The 21,300-nt window shown below is 44.3% G+C and overlaps 1 protein-coding gene across 1 annotated transcript in view; it reads left to right on the top strand.

Moving 5' to 3' along the window:
• ZNF438 (zinc finger protein 438) overlaps positions 1-21,300 on the top strand; it is a 137,321-nt gene that overhangs the window by 104,446 nt on the left and 11,575 nt on the right. The window contains exon 5 of the mRNA XM_012927909.2: positions 5,439-5,506. Coding sequence (XP_012783363.2) covers positions 5,470-5,506 — 37 coding nt within the window. The 5' untranslated portion in view covers positions 5,439-5,469. The remainder of the gene's footprint in view (positions 1-5,438; positions 5,507-21,300) is intronic.

The following is a 21,300-nucleotide window of genomic DNA, read 5'->3' as shown; positions in this document are numbered from 1 at the left end:
CATGAGCTGGAAGCTGAACAGGACTGGGGTATCCAAACAAGTTAGTCTGATGAGCGGTGTCCACGTGTGGACCAGCATCTTAACTGCCGAATAAAATTGTCATGCTAGAGGTAGCTTTTTTAAAGCCATGAAATGCAGTGCAACCACTTTGGAGAGTAGATAAATGTACTTAATATGCCGCCTAGCAATCCATTTATAGATTTTTTACTCAAGAAAGGTGGTAACGTTGCTCTCTACAAAAACTTCATCACAGACATCTGTATTCTTTCACGTTAACCAAAGGCTGAGAATTCAGATGGTCCTAAGTGGGTACATGGGTAAACAAATTTGATATATTTATTTAAAGATTTATTTACTTATTTGAAAGACTGTTACAGAGAAAGAGGGAGAGACGAAGCTCTTTCAACTGCTGGTTCACTCCCCAGTTGCTGTGATGGCCAGGGCTGGACCAGGCCAAAGCCAGGAGGCAGGAGCTTCATCTGGGTCTGCCATATGAATGACAAGGGCCCAAGTACTTTGGGCCATTTTGTACCACTTTCTCAGGCACATTTGCAGAGAGCTGGATCAGAAGCAGAGCAGCTGGGGTTCAAATTAGTGCCCATATTGAATGCCAGCTATGCAGGCTGCAGCCTAACTCACTACTCCACCATGCCAGCCCCAATAATAATAAAATTATATTTTCATGATGGAAAATATTCAGCAATAGAAAGAACTGAGCTGCTTTTACACACAATAAAATCATATTCATACACACACATATATATGTGTGTAAATATATACACACATGTATGTCTTTCTCTATTTTGTAATGTTATGAAATTCTAGAACAGACAAAGCCAGTTTACAGTGACAGCATTGGCGATTGCTTGGGGCTAGGTCTGAGTGGTTTTAATCAGGTATGGTGAAGTAACAGCATGATGCCTGCCCTGGAAAGATGGTTTGCTTATTTGTATCACCCCAGAGGAAGGGGTACACCACACAGCACATGGCTACCCAGTTAAGCACTAGGGTGAGCCAGAGGGACAGAAAGAACAAGGAGTGTGCATGGCCCCTGCCTTGCTGGTGGCTTCCCTGGGAAAGCCAAGGCAAGGCAGGACATGGGACAGGGCAGAGCAGACACATTAGAGAAGATGAGTAGAGTTATATCATCAGGCTCATCCTGACACCTGGCCAAGAGAGGGATTCACTTGCTATGTGTTGAGGGAAGGGGGAAGTTGGGGATTAGATTTTGGGTTGAGTGTTCTACATTTGAAGAGTGGGCTTATGAGGAAATCTAGGAAGAGTGAGTCTTGGGAGGGGGTCCTCTGTGCCTGGCTAGCACATGCCCAGGATGTCAGAGCAGCATGAAATCCAGGGCAAAGAAACAAGCAGAAAACCATGACTTACACAGTAACCACCACCCAGGTATAGATACATAGGATGTATATATGTCAAACTCACTAATCAGACGCATAAAAGGGGGTGTGTTTTGTTACATACAATTATAAATTGTACAGCAATAAAATCTATCTGAAAAGCTAAAAAGCAAAAAGGGAACTGAAATGTAATAGGTACCCAAAACTGTAAAACCAACCAGGAATACTTATTCTGAATTCTGTCGCTGTTGCTCAAATGCTGCCAAAGTGTCACATGTGGAAAGCAGAGAGCTGCAGAGAACACCTCAGATGGCAAGTTCCCCCCACGTGGCTCCTCCTTTCCCTGGGTCATGACCCTTCCTGTGTCTTCCAGGAAGACGACCAATGGAAACAAAAATGGCTTTTCATTGATCATATGTCTGAGGACCACAGCCTCTCCTGAGGTGAGATACCACATAGTGTCTTCAGGGCAGGAATTGAGAAGCTGCTCTTTCACAGACTGGAATTCAGCATTCCAACCACTGGGGAAGGTTCTGCCTCATGTCACTGTGGCTTACAATGGGGCCCTTATCTGTTGCCTGCTCCCACATGGGGTTGACCCCTCTAACACATACTCTCTGACTCTTGAAGCTAGCTAACACTCTCTCAACTCTTCTAAATCATGTTTCCCTCTGACTTTGTTCTTCTTTATCATTCTCTCACTGACTTCCCATGAATTGTAGTACTCATGTCCATCTTAAGCTTGTGCCACGAAAAGGCCCAAGATCACAGCAGAAGTGAAACTAGGGGAAGACCAGCCGGAAGAGCAGCTGCCCAGCTCGGGTGGGACAGTGCCACCATCCCAGTGCATGAAGGAGAGCTCGTTACAAAGAGCCAAATTCTCATGTTGCTTCTTACTGAGAGTTTCACATTGCAGACTCTGCCAGCCATGTGTATTGTATTATGACATTTATCTGGATGATAGCGTGTCAGCGATGGATGGCATGTTTACTCGCTGGGAAGTTTTTTCCTGGAAGCAGTCTAGACTACATCCACATTACAGGGCTGTGTGCACAGGCCCACGCAAATTCACACTTCCACAAAGCTCACACAGTGTGGATTAATACCACCAGTTAGCTTCCGGAGCATTTGGCAAGTAACTGTCCACGATTCTCTAAGTTTTTTAATGTAAGACTCTAGGCAAGACAACATAACAAAGACAAGGCAGTGACTGCTGAGGTTTCCTCAACAAAGAACACATGGAAATTTTCCATTTCTGCCACCAGCAAGTTGTCACTTTCAAATAACCAGTTCACCCAATTTTCACTTTTAATCAGCTCAATTTAAATATGGCATATTAACTAAAATTAAAAGCAATTACACAAGAATGATTTGGAAAGCACGTTGTGTTTGATTTGGTTCTAATTGCTGGCATTTGCTGTTTGCATCCTTTAATTATTCGTTTCTGACAGATTTCTCTAATTAATGTACTTTGCAGCAATTCGAGTAAAAAAAAGTCAGGTTGTAATTTCCGGGAACTCGGAAATGCTGGAAAGACTGCAGTCACTGCCTGTGGTTTCACATTGATTTATTGTAGGAAGCGTGGGATATTTTGTTATTTTTTTTAAATACATTTTACTTTTTTATTTTATGAGGTCTATTTACACACTTATTTTGAAAGGTAGATTTTACAGAGAGAGAGAGAGAGATCTTTCATCCACAGATTCACTCCCGAAACGGCCAGAACAGCTGGAACTGAGTGAATCTGAAGCCAGGAGCTAGGGTCTTCTTCTGGATCTCCCATGTGGGTACAGGATCCCAAGGACTTGGGCCATTCTGTGCTGCATTCCCAGGTCATTAGCAGGCACCTGGATCAGACGTGGAGCACCTGAGAAGTGAGCCGGTACCTATTTGAGATGCCAGTGCTACAGGCAAAGGATCAGCTTGTTATCCTACTGTGGCAGTCGCTGAGATAACACCTTTAAGTTACATGATGGCCAGAGGTTTAGTGGTTCCTCTGAACAAAGAATTGAACAAATAAAAAGACCATAATCCAAGCAGAGAATGGGCAGGGGCTAAACATACTAACCTAAGGAAAAGATGCTCAACTTCCATCATAACAAAGTAAATTAAAGCTGTAATAGTACATAATTTCCACCAATTGGCTTGAAAGATATTTAAAGCCTGATTTTATATGACTGCTTAATGGACATCTTTTTCTAGCTCATTTATATAACAAACTATTAACCAGTTCAGCCACAAGCTGCAGCATGGTTGTTATTTAAATGTTCTCCTCACTACCTGTGAGGTGTGTTTATTATACAGTTTATTCATAGCTGCAGTAGAACAGAATGCCGCAGTACTGATTGTGACAGCATAAGACAGTTATGTCTCTAGGAATGGGGTTCCTACTTGAAATACCAAGGTATCGGGAATACAGTTAGGATTATTTTAGTGGTGTCCCTTTTCTAACACATCTTAGTGTTCTAGAACCCATATTTTCTCTTGGGTGCATTTGTTCCTTGAAGAGACTTCATGACCCATCCAGGGCCATAAAAAGGAAGGTGTACTGATTTCATGCCCTCCCAGCCAGGGCCTCTTTCTCATGAAGCAATAAGGAACCATACTGCTCTGTGACCTCTGTCACACAAAAGCATATCAGAGGTGTCACACAGATTTTTAGACCCAGGCATTCTGACATGGGAGGCAGGTGCCACTTACCTCACCTTTTGTTTTAACAAAAAGTGTTAATTGGGAGCCTCTGTTGTGGTACAAGTTAAGCTGTTTTGTGGAAGCCAGCACCCCTTATGATGTGGTGCCGTTTCCACTTCTCTGCTCCACTTTTGATGTCCAACCCTCTGCTAACGTGCCTGGGAAAGCAACAGAGAATTGTGCTCGGGTCCCCTGCCAACCAAATGGGAACCCTGGATAGAGTTCCAGGCTCCTGACTTTCCTAGCCTAGGCCTGGCCATTACAGCCTCTGATGAGTGAATGCACAGATTCTTTGTCTCTCTCTCTCTCTCTCTCTCTCTCTCTGTGTGTGTGTGTGTGTGTGTGTGTGTGTGTGTGTGCGCGCGCGCTTTTCAAATGAAAATAAAGAAAGAAATGCAGCCCTGGCTTTTGTGGCCACTTGAGATGTGAACCAGCAGATGAGAGGCAAATGAATCTCTTTCCCTCCCTCCTCCTTTAACTCTCCTATCCCTTTCCTGCCCAGATTCTCTCTGCCTTTCCAATAAAAAATTTATTTAAGAAAATTTGTGAGTTTGTACAAGACTGAGTTAAAAGATACGTTTAATTTATCGCAAAAAAATTGAAATGCATTCAGTTTTTTCATAATGCCTCACATTTTCCATGAACTTTCTGAAGATTCCATATGCTTAGGTCAAATGTTTCTGCCCCAAAATGAAGGCCTTTTCTCTGCAGTTTTATATGAAATTTTTTTTAAGTATCGTTGTGTTTTATTGCTATGCAATACCCATATGGACAACATGAAAAATATCTAAGGTGGGGAAAAACATTTGTAATTCCATCACCAACAAAGCACAGATGGCTTCCGCCAGGTGTTTTCTCTGATGCCTCAATTTTTTCCTTCAGCTGTAATAGAGTGTGTGTCATTTAGTGAACTCATCCAGTGCCTTGTTTCATCATTCGTTATGTTGCTGCATAATCTCCATAATCGTGTTTTAATGACTGAGTTGTACTTCATGTAATGAATGTGTGCCAGTTGTCTTATGTGTTGTTAAGTGTTTTGGTTACTTCTGAAACAAAGTCTATGAACCGTGTTATCAGGCGTGGCGTTTTCCGGCAAACCTAGCTCTGCCCACTGGGACGTAGCTCTGTAGAAACAGACTCAGGGAAATCCCCTGGCTCCAACACATCCCCACCTCCTCTCCAAACCCACTCAAGAGTCCTCAGTGCAAGCTCATCTGTAGAAAATGCGGAACGTTAAAACACCAGTTCTCAACAGCTCAGTCTGTTTTTTATTACCTAGTTACATAAATACAGAGCCTTTGAAAGGAGCTTTTAACTTAAATTTTAGCTTGCTCTAAGATGACGGTTTCCACTATTTTCTAATGAGTGTGTTTGTGCTTGGTTATTTTTCAGAACAGTTATTATTGAAGTCCAGCACATCAGAATGCAGAATCCGCCGTCAGTACCACCCAAGGACCAAGGTAAAAGTAAGCCGGGCTGAGGAAAATGCTAACAATACACATATTTCAGTAGGGATGTTGAAAGCCATTGCCCTCTCATCGTAAAGTGACTCATTTCCTACAATTGAAAGTGGAGGCTGGAAGGACACATGAAAGCTCAGTTCCCAGGTGAGCCACGGGAACCTGCCTGATGCCTGAGTTAGAAGGAGGCGTCTCTCTGACAGCTGCTGACCATAGAGCTGGCCCACCCCGTGCTATAGTCACAGTGAGCAGCCTTTCAGCTCATGGGCTGCTGGCTCTCAGAGATGCCTAAAGTACTGGTTCCACAGAAGCAGTGACACAGGTGTTTTTGGGGTGTCAACGAATATATACATACAGTATGCAGACTTATCCACAGCTTTGCTCTCTCTGGTCTCAATCCATGCTCCCACGTGGACTGAAAATACTCAGTGGAAAACTCCAGATCTAAAAGTGTGCACCATTCTGAGTAGCATAATGAAATCCCACACTTTCTGGCTCCTTCCCACCCACAGTGTGAATAACACCCCTGTGCCCATAGATCCACAGCCGTTAGTAGCTTGGGAGCCATGTTAGCTGCCAGCACTCGATATAGTACTGATAACTACCCACAGTTTCAGGCGGCCTCTGGGGGTGTTGGAGTGTAGTCCCTGTAGGGGTCGGGGAGGATGCTGCTGTGTGTATGTATCTATGCATACATGCGTGTGCACATGCTCGTATGTAGAGAATGTTTGCTTGCATGTATCTTTGACCCCTTTCTTCCCATATAGCCATTTGAAAAGAAGCATTTAAAAGAAACCATTTCCCCACCATATAATTTCTAAAAAAATTTTTTTAAAGATTTGTTTTATTTTTATTGTAAAGTCAGATATATAGAGAGGAGGAAAGACAGAGAGAAAGACCCTCTGTCCACTGATTCACTCCCCAAGTGGCCACAATGGCCGGAGCTGAGCCAATCTGAAGCCAGGAGCCAGGAACTTCCTCCAGATCTCCCATGCAGATGTAGGGTCACAAGGCTTTGGGCCATTTCAGCTGCTTTCCCAGTCCACAAGCAGGGAGCTGGATGGGAAGTGGAGCAGCTGGGATTAGAACCTGCACCCGTATGGGATCCCAGTGCATACAAGTGAGGACTTAAGCCACTAGGCTGCCATGCTGGACCAAATTTCTAAAGATTTTTTTTTAATCAAGGCTCATTTAACAGGAACTTTCTGGAGCTTTATTAACAAAGAGCTGGACTCCTGTGGTGATAATAAATGATTCGGTTATCTTCACCATAAAGGATCTGTCTTTAGGGGGGAAATCCATCTTCCTTCTCCCCCTGCCTTGTCTTTTCACACAAGAGAAGTTTTGTGTGAAGACATGTGTGAAAAATGATAGTTCTAATGATGCCCAATTGGGCTGCATTAGTGGAAGATGTCGCTTTCAGTGAAGGAAGCAATTTTCTTTAGCAAACTGATGAAGTGTGGCCGATCTGCTTGGATCTCCCTGCTGTAGCAGAGAAGTGTCCCAGCTCTTGAGATGGGGCCTGGAAATCGAGTCTTTCACTTAGTAGTGTAACCTTAGGTGCATCACGTGACCTAGACTTCTTCACTGTGTATCTATGAAATGCAGGTACTACCTACCCTAGTAAAATCTCACTGCCTGAATGAGATGCCTGTCACTTCAGCCAGCTCCTGTTGATTACACAGTAGACACTTGAAAGATAGTAACTGTTTCTTTTGGTGTTTTCTGTGAAGATCTGGGCTGGCTTTGCCTTCAGTGTGGACAGCCAAGAGTGTACCTCCCACTTGAGATGCTGGATGGCCTTAGAAGGCCCTGTGTGAACCAAAGAAGGTGTTCCTGGGGAGTAAGCAGGGAGCAGGACCCCCCACCCCACACCTTGGCTTGGTTTTGATCCAGGCACTGGGCCGTAAGGAGAGCAATGGTCCTTGAGTGTCATAAAAAATTGGGCCGTGACGCCAGGATGAGAGAGCAGGTGAGAGTGGGAAGGAGAGGCAGGCTCTGAACAAGGGCATGAGTCTACTGTTGTTCTTCTCCAGAATGCTCTTCAGCCCTTTAGGAAGGTGGCCATGGCGGGGAGGCTGCAATGATCAAAGGTATGCACAGTCTCCATCCCAGCTGGCATTCTCTGCCTCGTCTGAGCAGGCCAGGGAATGAGAGAATAGCAGACCAAGGAGGAAAAACCTGCACTCCTTGTCCCACGTCTGCGTCCAGCCAGCTGAGAAACCTCCGTCTACCTATTAGAAAAGTCAAGAGTGCTACAACATCGCTTTCTGGGAAACAAAGCCCATTCCTACACCACACCTCTCACCCACCTTCTGGTCAGGCCGCTTTTGTTTTTACATCTGTCTCTCTCACAGTAGCCTAATCATTGATTCCGCCATAAAATGAGGCCTCTCAAGCCTACCTTGATATTCAGTGGCTTCAAAAACTGGCTCATCAATCACTGCTGGGTGGAAGATGCTTAAGCCTCAAACCTGGAATTTGACAGAAAAAGAGATGTGACAGATAATACCTAAAAGACCTCAATCAATCACAGGCCTCTTGTGAGATTCAGTCTCCCCTGAAACACCACATCCTTTTTTTCTTTTTCTTTCTTTCTTATTTTTTTTTAAAGATTTATTTATTTTATTACAAAGTCAGATATACAGAGAGGAGGAGAGACAGAGAGGAAGATCTTCCATCTGATAATTCACTCCCCAAATGAGCTGCAACGGGCCGGTGCGCACCGATCCGAAGCTGGGAACCGGGAATCTCTTCTGGGTCTCCCACGCGGGTGCAGGGTCCCAATGCATTGGGCCGTCCTCAACTGCTTTCCCAGGCCACAAGCAGGGAGCTGGATGGGAAGTGGAGCTGCCGGGATTAGAACCAGCGCCCATATGGGATCCTGGGGCGTTCAAGGCGAGGACTTTAGCTGCTAGGCCACGCCACCGGGCCCTCTTTCTTATTTTTTTTAAGATTTATTTGTTTTGAGGGCCAGGACCATGGTTAAACTGCTTGTAGCAGTGGCATCCCACATGGGCATTGGTTCTAGTCCTGGCTGCTCTACTAACAGTCCAGCTCCCTACTTATTAATGGCCTGGAAAAGCAACAGGGGATAGCCCAAGATCTTGGGACCCTGCACCTATGGGGAGACCTGGGGAAAACTCATGGCTCTTGGCTTTGGATCAACTCAGCTTTGGCCATTGCAGCCATTTGGGGAGTGAATCTGCAGATGGAAGACTCATTCTGTCTCTCTTTCTCTGTATATCCTTCTCTCTTTAATCCTACCTTTCAAATAAAAACAAAAACTTTAAAAAGAGATTTGTTTTTTAAAAGTCAGAATTACAGAGAGACAAGAAGACACAAAGAAAAATCTTCCATCCCCTCCCTGGTTTATGCTCTAGGTGGCCACAGTGGCCAAGGTTAGGCCAAACTGAAGCCAGGAACCAGGAGCTTCTTCCAGGTCTCCTACATGGGTGCAGGGTCCCAAGGCTTTGGGCCATCCTCATCTGTTTTCCCAGGCCACAAGTGGGGAGCTGGATGGGCAGTGGAGCAGCCAGGACACAAACTGGGGCCCATACAGGATGTTGATGTCTCTGGGGTATCTTTACCTGCTACATTACACCAGCCCCACCACACCCCTTGTTTTGTTCAATACGCACAGTAAGTGAAATATAATCTTTGTTTCAAGCAGTAAGGGGAATCAGTTACTTTTGTCAAGATCACTCAGTAAATGAGTGACTTCAGATTTTGAACCTAGATCTTCTCCAGTGCCATCTGTAAATTTGTAAATAATGTTCCAATACTTTCTGATCATTCTTTTTCCTCTCTGACCAAACATATCTAACTTAATCATATGCTTGAATGTTAATGCTTAAAGGCATTTTTAAACCAAAGTAGCCAAAAATCCTATCTTAAATTATGAGAGAATATAGAAGTAAGAAAAATCATAGATACAACAGTATGTATGGGATAGACCATTATTCGCTGACGTACTCACTTATCCATTCAAATGTTTTGTGTGTGAGAATACTACTAGTTTTAGCAAAAAAGAAACTCAGCTTTATTAATTATGAATTTGTGTATATTCCCATAGTCAAATATAATCATTTATGTGATGAGAAGTTTGCTGGGCACATACCATTTATTAATGCAGTGCTCGTTGATTGGTTTGCCACACCTTGGATGACAACTTATAAGTTATAGTGGTTTTGAATTCCTAACTTAGAAACACATGCACACTATACACACTTACAAATAAAGTACAGGTAGCATGCCACCCTGAGTGGTGAGGCTTAAGACAAGTCTTGGGCAATAACCTGTTACCCCCTCACCCTGGTTTATGTGGTGGGACCTGGCTTAGTGCTGACCAAGATCATTTACACCACGAGCCATGGTCACGTGCTGTGAGCAGCCCTTGGCAAAATCCCATTGAAATAGCAGGCACATATGCAGTTATCGAGGTCCAAGCCTGCCTCGTGCTACACGGAAGGAAGTGAGATCCAGATCAAAGGCCAGTGGCTGGGAAGCACAGCACGGAAGACCTCTGCTGAGCACGTCCTCATATGTTGCTGTCAAACTCAACCAGATAGAGCTGAGACAAAGCATGTGAGTTTAAACCCAAGAAGAGCTAACAGGCTTATCGGCTGAGAAAACTAGTGAGAAATTCTAATTCCTTCTAAATGTTTCTTAATTTCAGGTAAGGAGATTTAACATTGTAATATCACTGTAGGATAATTTATACTGTATTTTAAAACTTGCACTATAATTTGATATTATCATTATGCCTTTCTCTGTGGGAAGAGTGCTTATAAAATCTCCAGTGGTTCTTTTCTCTCTCATGCTTACAGAATGTAGCAAGTTGGGTTGAAAGTTTTCCTCTATCTTCCTTTTTTTTTTTTAAATTTTGAGCTAATAGAAATGTAAGGATATGTATTTTGGATTAGAAAAAGACTGAGTCATAATCAGTGATAAAAGGCATGAAAACCTAAGGCCAAGTATAGTTGTAACATCCACTTGCGATTTGTTACAAATATGCACCACAGTGATTAAAGATGCAAATGAGGGGCCAGCACAGTGACTCAACAGGCTAATGCGCCTCCCGCAGTGTCAGCATCCCATTTGAGTGCCTGTTCATGTCCCAGCTACTCTACTTCTGATCCATCTCCCTGCTTATGACCTGAGAAAGCAGTGGGGGATGGACAATTCCTTGAGCCTCTGTCATCACGTGGGAGACCTGGAAGAAGCTCCTGGCTCTTGGCTACAGATCAGCTTAAGTCTAGCCATTACAGTCATTTGGGGGAATGAGCCAGCAGATAAAAGATCTAACTCTGTCTTTCTCTCTGTAAAATATACCTTTCAAATACAAATAGGTATCTCTTTTTTAAAAATTCAAGTGAACTCACCAGAACATAGCACTCACAGGGGTGAGTCCTAGTACCCCATGGCTGTCTAACAGGAGCAGTTGATGTTTCTGCTGTACAAAGAAGGAAATATCCTCTGCAGTTAATGCCAGCTGAGAACTGGAGTGAACCTTGGATAAAGCAAGAGGAATCTTAAGTTCCTACACAGTTGGCTTAAACATTGACCAGAAGTGTGCCTTTTAAAAGATTTGTGTATTTTTATTTGGAAAGCAGAGCAAGAGAAAGAGAGAGATCTTCCATCTACTGGTTCCCTCTTAAGATGACCACTGCGGCCAGGGCTGGGCCAAGCCTAAGCTAGGAGCCTGGAGCTCTATCTGTGTCTCCTGCATGGTGGAGAGGGCCAAGCACTTGGGCCATCTTTTGCTGCTTTCCTGGGCTCATTATACTGGGGAGCTAGATTGGATAGGAAAAGGGGGAATTGGACCAGTGTCTTTATGGGATACCAGAGTCGCAGCCAGTGGTATAACGTACTACACCAGAATGCCAGTTCCAAGAAAGATGTCCTTGTCTGCTTTACTGGAGTCACAGAAACTCCTACTGGGTCCTCTGTGCACTTCAAGATTTGGGTTTTGCCATTTCCATAAGCAAATTGGCTGTAGATAAAAGGGACTAAAAAGGACGGAGCTCACCTGTGCCATATGACATGCTTTGTTTAACTTTAGTTTGCACACTGTGAATGTTATTTCTATTGAATAAGAATAATAAGCAGAGAGAAAGATAGGGTTTTTTTTTCCACAAAGACACAGTGGCTCTTAATGGCCCCTCTCAAGCCATTGCAGTTAGCTAAGCATGTGCTGTGCAATTGTAATTCACCTTCAAAACCTGTTCATTATTCAACTAAAAAGCCAACCCACTGTTGTGCTGTATGTGGCATTGCCTGTGAAATTTTACAGGAAGAAAAAACCTAAATTGTCTTATCTGATAAAATATTTTGAAAATAAATTGTTGTGAGGTTGTCTAAGACATGAGAGGATCTTGGCGTCAGGCTCTTAGTTCTTTTCTGAAGTTCTTCATGAACTTCTTTTGTTAGCAGAGTTTAAAGCATGCTGGCATATAATGTGTTCTCAGATAGGTGTAAAAGAGCTTTGAAAAGGCTTCACATTGTCAGATAGTTTGTATCTATCATATCATATGCTGTGAAAAGGTTTCCATCCTTTTTGGTACTGTGTTTTGATATAACACCAAGCCAGAGCAAAGCCAATGTTCTTTTAACAAATATGCATTGCCATTGAAAAGTCAATGAGTAAGGAGCCAAGATGGAAGAACTCAGACTAAGCCAGGTCTGCTCCCTTACACTTGTTGAGATGAACAAACCCAACCACCTTGCATGCAGGAGTCTACCTCTATGGAGATGGAACCTATAAGCAGCATCTTCTCTTCCTTTCTGAGCATAGCTTGACTTCGGAGGGACCCTACATGAAAGCCCTGTTCTTGAGTTTCCCTCCTATTCTTGTTCTTTCCCTTCTCCCCCCAGCTCCCCACCTCTCTCAGTGTGTGGAGAAGGACCCCTGGACAGCTCAGTTTCCATCACTGTGTGATATTATCTTGGCTTTCCATTGAGAATGATTATTCCCTCACAGTTAAGTAACATCAGGTACAGTCAGCTACCCTTTGTCAGTGGTTGTGTTTTCCATAGTCCCAGAGAACACTGAATTATCAAATACTGCACCAAAGGGCTGTCCCAAGTTTCCATGCCCACAGGCCTCTGGTTGCAATGTGCTTGGTAGAATCCAGTACCTGACTCTGTTCTTTGTGTGTTTCTGTTGTAAAGATATCTTATCTGCTATATACTGCTGATTCCTTAACACTGAGCTCATGGACACAGTCCTGGAGCTCATGTCCAGTATGGCCTTCTTATGCTTAGGAAAGGACCCTGGCCAGCACTAGCAGTGAAATCCCCCCATAAAACACACACTCACACACACACACACATACACACACACACACACACACACACACACACACACACACACTGCAATGCCTCATAGCGCTAAGGAGACCATGAGTAGGGATGAAGGCAAGGAGAGCAGGGTGCCGCCTCATGTGACCTTGGCTGGGAATGTGCAAGTCAAGGGGCTCCACTGTTCTGAGTGACCATGGCACGTGGGTGGCACACAGCCATCCATGATCATAGACATCCCATGAGCGTTACTTTCGGGGTTACAAAGGAGCTACAGCAAGTAAGTCAATTCACAAACACAGAATCTGTATGTAAAGAGAATCTATGATGTAAGAACATAGTTTGTATAACCTTGAACTGAGAAACAATGACTTTGCACATAGTTAATACTATAAATACAACTTGGCAAGTATATTATTTGAAAGTGAGCAGAAGAGTCTTAGCTGAGTAAAGCTACAAAGAAAATTAGTATTATCAGTTCTCTCTCTGCACATGGACTCCACAGTAGCAAAGGAGAACCACTGTAACTTGATGCTTTTCATTTGCTGGACAACACTACTTGGTGACCTGATTATTGGGGATAAAAACCACTCCCTGTGTATTACCAAAATATTATGTTTCCAAATATATGAAATTCATATGGAAACACTTTGACATTAACAAGTGGTGTAAATGCTGTTCTTGGACTTCGGGTACCATTTTATGTTGCAGACCACATAGAAACTGACATTTGGAAGCTGGTTCTGGTTAACTCCTTCATGTTGGAAATTGGAACTTTCCTGCATAATAACTTCTGCAAAATACCACTGAGCGTTATTACCATGCCACACTGTTGACAGAAGAATAAATGGAAAACACACTCATACCCTTGCAGAACAAAACGGTAATGACCTGGGTGGCTTGAAACTCAAACAGACCTTCCACCAAAGGAATTCTTATTGCAGGATGAAATGTTAGAGCTTAAGATACTCTTATTAGTAAATGCAGCTCGGGAGTGGGTTATTTGAAATAGCCAAGTTTCCACCACTTTAACATCAGGCTGACAACCAGATAGCATGGAGCAGTGTTGGGTGGCCATTAGGCACCAGTCTCTCAGAAGTTCCAATTAGCCATGTAAATATATTTCATAGCATCACATGGCACTTAGTCAGAACCCCTGCTGCCTTTATATCATTAACATAAGTGCAGGTGCAAATAGGGTTTATGTACTTTGATAGAAAACAGTTGGAGACATTTCACTGTGGGACACCCAACTTTCAGATTGCCTACATCTGTTCAAATAATGTCTCCAGTCCTGGTGACACGAACACAAGGGTGGAAACATCTGCCCCAGAGACCATTTACCATATAGCAGATGCTTGCATCTTGATTTATGCAGATGGTTTGTATGATCACTTGCACAGGGATAAAAGCCAAGTGGGCTGACAGAGGTATTTACTGTATGAGCCAAAAACACAGACTAGGCATGTTTGTTTGTAAAAGTCTAATATTAATAGGAGTGGAAATTCATAAATCTAGTAATGCCTTTAGAAGAATAAACACATTATTGTTATCTTTCAATTAGTTGGCATCAAAATATCCTTAAAAAAATGCTCGTGTTTACATTCCCAGAATCCAGCTGACATTGAAAGCGGCAACCTTTATTCTCATTTTGTTAAGTAACTTAAAATGGTTTGAATGCATTTTGTACTAAAAGCCCTTTAAAAACACTGCTCTGTGTTTGAAAAAAAACATATACTGCCAAGGGAATCTTGTAATGATATCCCTTAAAAGCGATGGGAAACATAAAAGTCATCAACTTGATTATAATTTCTAAAGTATATCATGATGACAAAGAAAATAAGTTTATAAAGTATTACATATTTTACATTTTCAAGAACTTGATTAACTTTTTAAGGGATTGTTTTTTTGGAAAAGTTATATAGCGGGAGAAACAGAGAGAGAGAGAGAGATCTTCCATCTATTCCAAATGACTGCAAAGGCCAATGTCGGCTCAGGCCAAAGCCAGGAGCCAGGAGCTTCTTCTAGGTTTCCCACATGTGCACAGGAGCCTGGACATTTGGACCATCATCTACTGCTTTCCCAGGCCATGAGCAGGGAGCTGGGTGGGAAGTGGAGCAGCCGGGACATGAACCCACATCACGGGTGGCAACTTGGCTCGCTGCACCCCAGGAGTCCCAACCATCTAGTTACTTCATCTTTTATTCTGACATTGCCATCTAGTGACATATTAATTATAATTTGTATTTTATTTAGGGTAAATGACTTTAAATGCTTAGTGACCCAAGTTCTGTTCTATTGATCTATTTTCTCAGAGACAAATGTGAGAAAGACATAAGAAAAAAAGTAATAATAAAATCAAGACATTTCCAGTTTTAATGTTCTTTTCTCATTCACACATACACACATAGTCACAGAGTGTCAGAAGAGAGAAGTGAACTGTTGAAAGGTTCTCAAAGTTTTTTGTTTGGGGGCCCCTGAGCACTCTTAAAACTCCTGGAGACTCTAATGAGCAAATTTGAGTGAGGGTTTGAACTATCAATGTGTATCAGACTCATGGTGAGCAGAAAATAAATTTGTCGGTAGATTAAAAACTAAGAATAGTAAGCTTATCAACACTAACGTAAATAATTTCATTTAGTGAAATTGTGTTTTTGAAAACAATTAGTGAGAAGACAGACATTGACTTGGGTGGTGGTGTTTTTTTAAAAAATATATTTTTCTTTGAAGACAGCTGGAGCTTCATATCTGATCCTTCTTGTATAAGTGGTTGTGATGTTTGAAGAAAATCCAGTTTTACACTCTCTACAAAGGGAAGAAGTATTTTGATTGTTATTTCAGATCACTGTAGATACTGTTCTTTGATACTTCATCATACCAAAATGCCCTGCTTGTCAGTAGGAACTTCTTAAAATGTAGCTGTTAATGTGAAATTTAAAACCATGCCAGTTTTCTTCTCCCACATAGCAACACCGACACCAAGACCCTGCCCTGTGTGCTTGCAGAACTTAGTCCGAGAAGCTCTGCTTCAGTCAGAGAAAACAACAACCAGCGCAGATGAAGAATTAGCATCTTGCTCAGACTCCTGGGTAGGCGGGGTAGAACCAAAGCCAGACACCTGCTGCCCATCTCACATGTAACACAAGTGACTTTTTGTCTCTGAGGAACTTTTAACTTCCCCTCCCTCCATCAGCCCCCACTAGGAGGAGAGAACCCCACATCTAAACCAGGCCCCACAGCCCTGATATCCTCTGAAGGAGCAAGGCTCATTGCGGTGGGAGGAAATTAGCAATTCTGTTAGACTTTCTAGACTTTTGTTTTCAGTCATCTCAGTCATAGAAGCTGGTGGTTTCAGATTAGAAAAGCACCTAGGAAATGTGTATGATTGCTAAAATTATGGAAGACCTGAGTAGTGATTGGTGCAGGTTTTCTATTCCACTTCTGCTCATTTAAACACAAAATAAGGGGGAAAAAAAAGCCTATCTTACCAGTGCTTAAAAGTGTCATAAAGTGGACTGTGCAGTTGTTGCTTTGTAACAATCAGGATCTGGTAGAAACCTGGCTTATTTTCTGTGGCTGTGCTAAAGAGGCTGGCTACTCATACAGGAAGACTAATGTCTGAGTGTCAGGGTGTCATAGATCGCCCTGTGTAGGTTTCATCACCACCTCTCTGCTTCATGTAGTTGAGAGACATGCCTGCAGCAGCCAGGGAGTCAGAAACTCCCTCATAGGGGTGGTAGAAACTGAGCCGCCCAAGCTGTTGCTGCTGCTTCCGCCTTCCAAGGTCCATATAGCAGGAAACCTGGGTCAGGAGCCTGAGGCAGGTGGGTGAGCCCATGCACTGCCTTGGGGGGACAACTTGAGCCACACACCTGCAACCAACTTGGTTTTCTGGCATTAAGATAGTGAGAAGGTGTGGTCTTGCTCTCCTGACGGTTCTCCCCTACTGGCAAAGGTGAGGCAGAGAGATCCTGCGACAGATCCCATGGCACTCCCCGGACGTCTAAGCAGAGCAGTTGCACAGCATCACTAGGGTTTCTGTGAGTTGAAGTGGAACAGAGGATCGCTTGGATGCCAGATAGACCCAAGTCCAAGTCCAGCTGTCACTCCAGGCAGCTTCATGACCCTGCGAGAAGTAGGGGCAAGGGGAAGTGAAGTGTCAGGTCAGGGGTACAGTCTGTGTCCTGGCCAAAGCTCTGTGTTTCTGTGCTTCCTAGCAAGGGGTGGGAGGAATGGACGTGGGAGAATGGAGGCAGGGAAAGTCTGCGTGACCTAAAGTAGGGACCTACAGGATGGGAATAAGACCACAGCCCAGAGTGGACATGAGGCCTGTGCAGGGGACCACTGGGGGGCTCTCCACCATATTTCCTGGTTCAACCATTAGCAGCCTGCTTACTTCATAAATAACACTCGGGTAAGACTGCTAGGGATTGAGCTGGCAGTGAACTCAGCAAGCCCTCCACACACCAACACCCCCATCCCTGCCTTTTCAACTGTTACCTGTCAGATATGTTCCCTTGAGGACAAGGCAGGCAGAGAAAGATAACAACCACCTATAGACAAGGCCTGGGTTAGACCTCCCCGAGAGCTGAGAGCCCCCCACCCTGGGATGCAGGGTCTACCAAGCAGGCCTGGGGCAGGGGAGGGGAGTGGAGAACAGGCTTGTGAAACCTTTTTCTAAGATGTGCTTTTTATTCTAGGCAGGATGTGGATGCACATATTTCCTTTACCCTCAGTCCTCCTCTCAGGAAGGTTTTATAAATCTATTTGTGTAGTGTAATCAAAAACAAAAGGGGACCCAGTGCAATCACTCAGTATTTCTAAATCTTCACCTTGCATCTGCCAGGATCCCATACGGGCACCAGTTCATGTACTAACTGTTCCACTTCCCATCCAGCTCCCTGCTTGTGGCCTGGGAAAGCAGTAGAGGATGGCTCAAAGCCTTGGGACCCTGTACCCACATGGCAGACCTGAAAGAGGCTCCAGGCTACTGGTTTTGAATCAGCTCAGCTCTGGCCATTGTGGCCACTTGGGGAGTGAACCAGCAGATGGAAAATGTTTCTCTCTGTCTCTCATTCTCTCTGTTAATCTGACTTTCCAATAAAAGTTTTTAAAAACTTAAAAAAAAAAACAGAAGGAAGAAGGGACTGTTGAATGAGTTCCCACAAAGAGGCCTCTCTTTTTCCCATGCAGTTCATGTCCAAAGTCATGAAGGAGAGAGAACGAGAGAGTTCTGGGTATAGGGCAGAGGTGGTGTCTTGGAGAGAGAACGGGAGTAACCTGGGCCAGCCCACCGAGGAACACAAGGAAGCCTGTTGGGAACAAGTAAAAGGATGATGGGTCAGGCTTCCAGTCCTGGGTCCAGGGTCCCCATGCAAATTGCCGCAGGAAGATAGCGGAGGGTGGTCTGCCCCAGGGGAAGCTCTGGCACAAGTCTTCTGAGAGCACAGACATCCCCACGAGGCAGGCAGAAGGCAGGGGAACTGTAAGACCACTGCATTTTTTGATCACCAAGCAGATGGAGAACTAACTCCTGCTTCTTCCCACACTGTGACCTGAATTTGTACATAGCTGGTCAGCTCTGGCAGTGTCTGTCTGGTTATATCACAGCTTGTCATATCCAGTGCTCTTGCTTTTCTCCCACATGTGGTGAGTATTGTAGGTGGCCTCTCTGCATGAAGGAGCTGCCCTTGACTGGACAAAATGAGGAACCATCCAGGTGCAGCTGCACAAGAATGAAGGGATACTTTATTCCTTAACAACCCACGACCTTCCAGCTCTGTGCCCTCCTACATACACCTTGGGCACAAAAGCTGAGGAATGCAGCAGCTGGCAGCCAAGATGAATGATGGAACTTGTGATCCAAAGATGCATCAGAAACAAAGATGGAAGACACAGTTGTGTGGCTCTTTTGTTTTGAAAGTGTAAGGTTTTTGTGTCCCTCCAAAATGGTCCCGCAGCCTAAAGGAAGCCTGCTTTGGGCTTATGAAGAACGTCTTGGCAAATACAGCCCGTCACTTTTGATGGCACTGCTGCTGGAATGGGATTAGACACATGTCCTCGGTTCGACATTGGCACAGCGTGCCCCTCCTGAGGTCAGAACCCTGGCTCTGTGCTTTTCCCACTAGAGGGGAGGTATTCTTCACCCCGTGTAGCTCCCCAGGCCAGCTACTGTGGAAACCCAAGATTGCAAAATCCAGGCTCTGTCCTGACCTTGGCTGGTGAAGCTTTGCTAAGAGGCATACCTCTGCAGCCCACAGGAGCTGATTTTCAGGAGGTATTTCCATGGGGTCATGGCTGATTCAGCAAATGCCCACCTCTCCAGTAATCTCATTCACTCTTTTTTTTGGTGAACTTTTAAAGATGCTTTTATTTATTGTAAAGGCAGAGTTACAAAGGGGAAGAGAAATCTGCCTGCTGATTCCTTCTCCAGATGGCTACCACATGGCCAGGGCTAGGCCAGGCTGAAGCCAGCAGCTTCATCCAGATCTCCCATATGTGTGCAGGGGCCCAAAAGCTTGAGCTATCTTCCACTGCTCTCCCTGGCACACTAGCAGAAGGCTGGATGAGAAGTGAAGTAGCCAGGACTTGAACCAGCGCTCCTACAGGATGCCAGCACTGCACACCATGGCTTTACTTGCTATGCCACAGCAGTATCCAAAAAGCTTTTCAGACTTTCTCTTTACTTCAGACATTAATGCTATGGCCTCAAAAGAATAATCAGTTACCCAAATTTGACAGAACACACTGTTATTTTAATCTCTTGTTACCATTAATACCTGAGGCAATTTGGCTTTTAAATTCTTCCCTGAAAAAATGTCTGTTTCCTCTTTAATTCATGATGTATTTGCATATGCAATTTGTTTTCAGGGTTTTAGTTCCTCTTTTAGTGCCCAATTCTTCTTTTCATCCTTATGCTATCTTAAGCTTCTTTTTCTCTATCTCTCTTTCCTCCCTTTCCCTATTCTTCCTTCCCATCTGCAAAGGCAGAGAGATCTCCCGTCCCTGTTCACTCCCCAAAAGCCTCCAAAGCCAAGGCTGGCCAGGCGGAAGCCAGGAGCCCAGCAGCCAGGTCCCCTAGGTGGGTGTCAGGGACCCAGGTACTTGAACCTGCTACCTGCTGCCTCCCAGAGTTCCCATGAGCAGGGAGCTGAAGTCAGAAGCACAGCCGTGCCTCCAACCTGGGCCCATGCATCCTTATGTGGCATCCTAACCACCTCACCAAAAAGGCCCAACCCTCAAAGTTTTTTTCTTAATGATGTCCTCGTCCCAACCCCAGCCATTGCCCACACTGCCCTCCAGAGGCAGAGCCAAAGCCCTTAGTGTTGGTCACAGGGTCCCTGATAGCCAAACACCTCTGAGGGAGTTGACTTTCCTCCCTGGTTTGTTCAAGAGCAACCGGCAAGGGGCCATACCCATACAGACTGACTCACAGTCAACATGCATAACTGAAAGGAGCCCTTGGACTCTGATGGGCCAGGATTCAAGTTCCAGCACCGCCATTGCCAGCTTCAGAAATCTTGGTCTGGAAAACCAACAATAGCAGGGGGCTAGTGCAGTGGCTCACCCTCCACCTGCAAGCACCAGCTTCAAATATGAGCACTGGTTCATGACCAAACTGCTCCACTTCCGATCCAGCTACCTGCTTACAGCCTGGAAAAGCAGTTGAGGATGGCCCAAAGCCTTAGGCCCTGCACCCATGTGGAAGACCTAGAGGAAGCTCCTGGCTTCAGATCAGTTCAGTTGAGGCCTCATGTGGAATAAGCCAACAGATGTAAAATCTCTCTTTGTATCTCTCCTTATCTCTGTAAATCTTTTAAGTGAAAATAGATCTTTTTAAAAAAAAATGACGAGCTGCTAACGCTGGTGTGGAAATGAAGTGAGCTAGTGCATTTCAAGTATCTGCATGGCAGATATTCTTTTTTTAAAAAAGATTTATTTATTTATTTTATTCTGAAAAGCAGAGTTATAGAAAGAACATCTTCCATCTGCTGGTTCACTCTCCAAATTGTCACAACAGCCAGAGTCAGAAGCCAGGAGCCAGGAGCTAGGAGCTTCTTCCAGGTTTCCCACATGGGTATAGGGACGCAAAAACCCAGGCCATCCTGCACTACCTTCCCACACACATTAGAAGGGGACTGGATTGAAAGTGAAGCAGATGAGACTCAAACCAGTGTCCATATGGGATTCTGATGCCCTGGGTAGAATCTTAGTTTGCTAAGTCATGGTGCCAGCCTCATACAATATTCTTATCACGAGGATTATATTTAAGAGTCAGTATAGATAGTGAAAGTCTATTGCTCAAAAAATTGAGGGTTCCCATTCCCATTTGGCAAGCAGACTTCATGGCCTGTGTTGCAAGGAAGTGACCTGGTGTTAGGGGAAGGAGGAATTTTGCCAAGAGTGTGGCTCTGCCGAGCAGAACAGATGTGCCGAGGAGAAATGACCACACGAGACTCAGGATGCCAACGAGCCAATGGAAGCGTGCTCAC

Source organism: Ochotona princeps, chromosome 10 (genome assembly GCF_030435755.1).
Source record: "Ochotona princeps isolate mOchPri1 chromosome 10, mOchPri1.hap1, whole genome shotgun sequence".
NCBI lineage: Eukaryota > Metazoa > Chordata > Mammalia > Lagomorpha > Ochotonidae > Ochotona > Ochotona princeps.
Note: the sequence above shows the minus strand (reverse complement) of the source record. Positions and strands in the feature narration are given on the sequence as shown.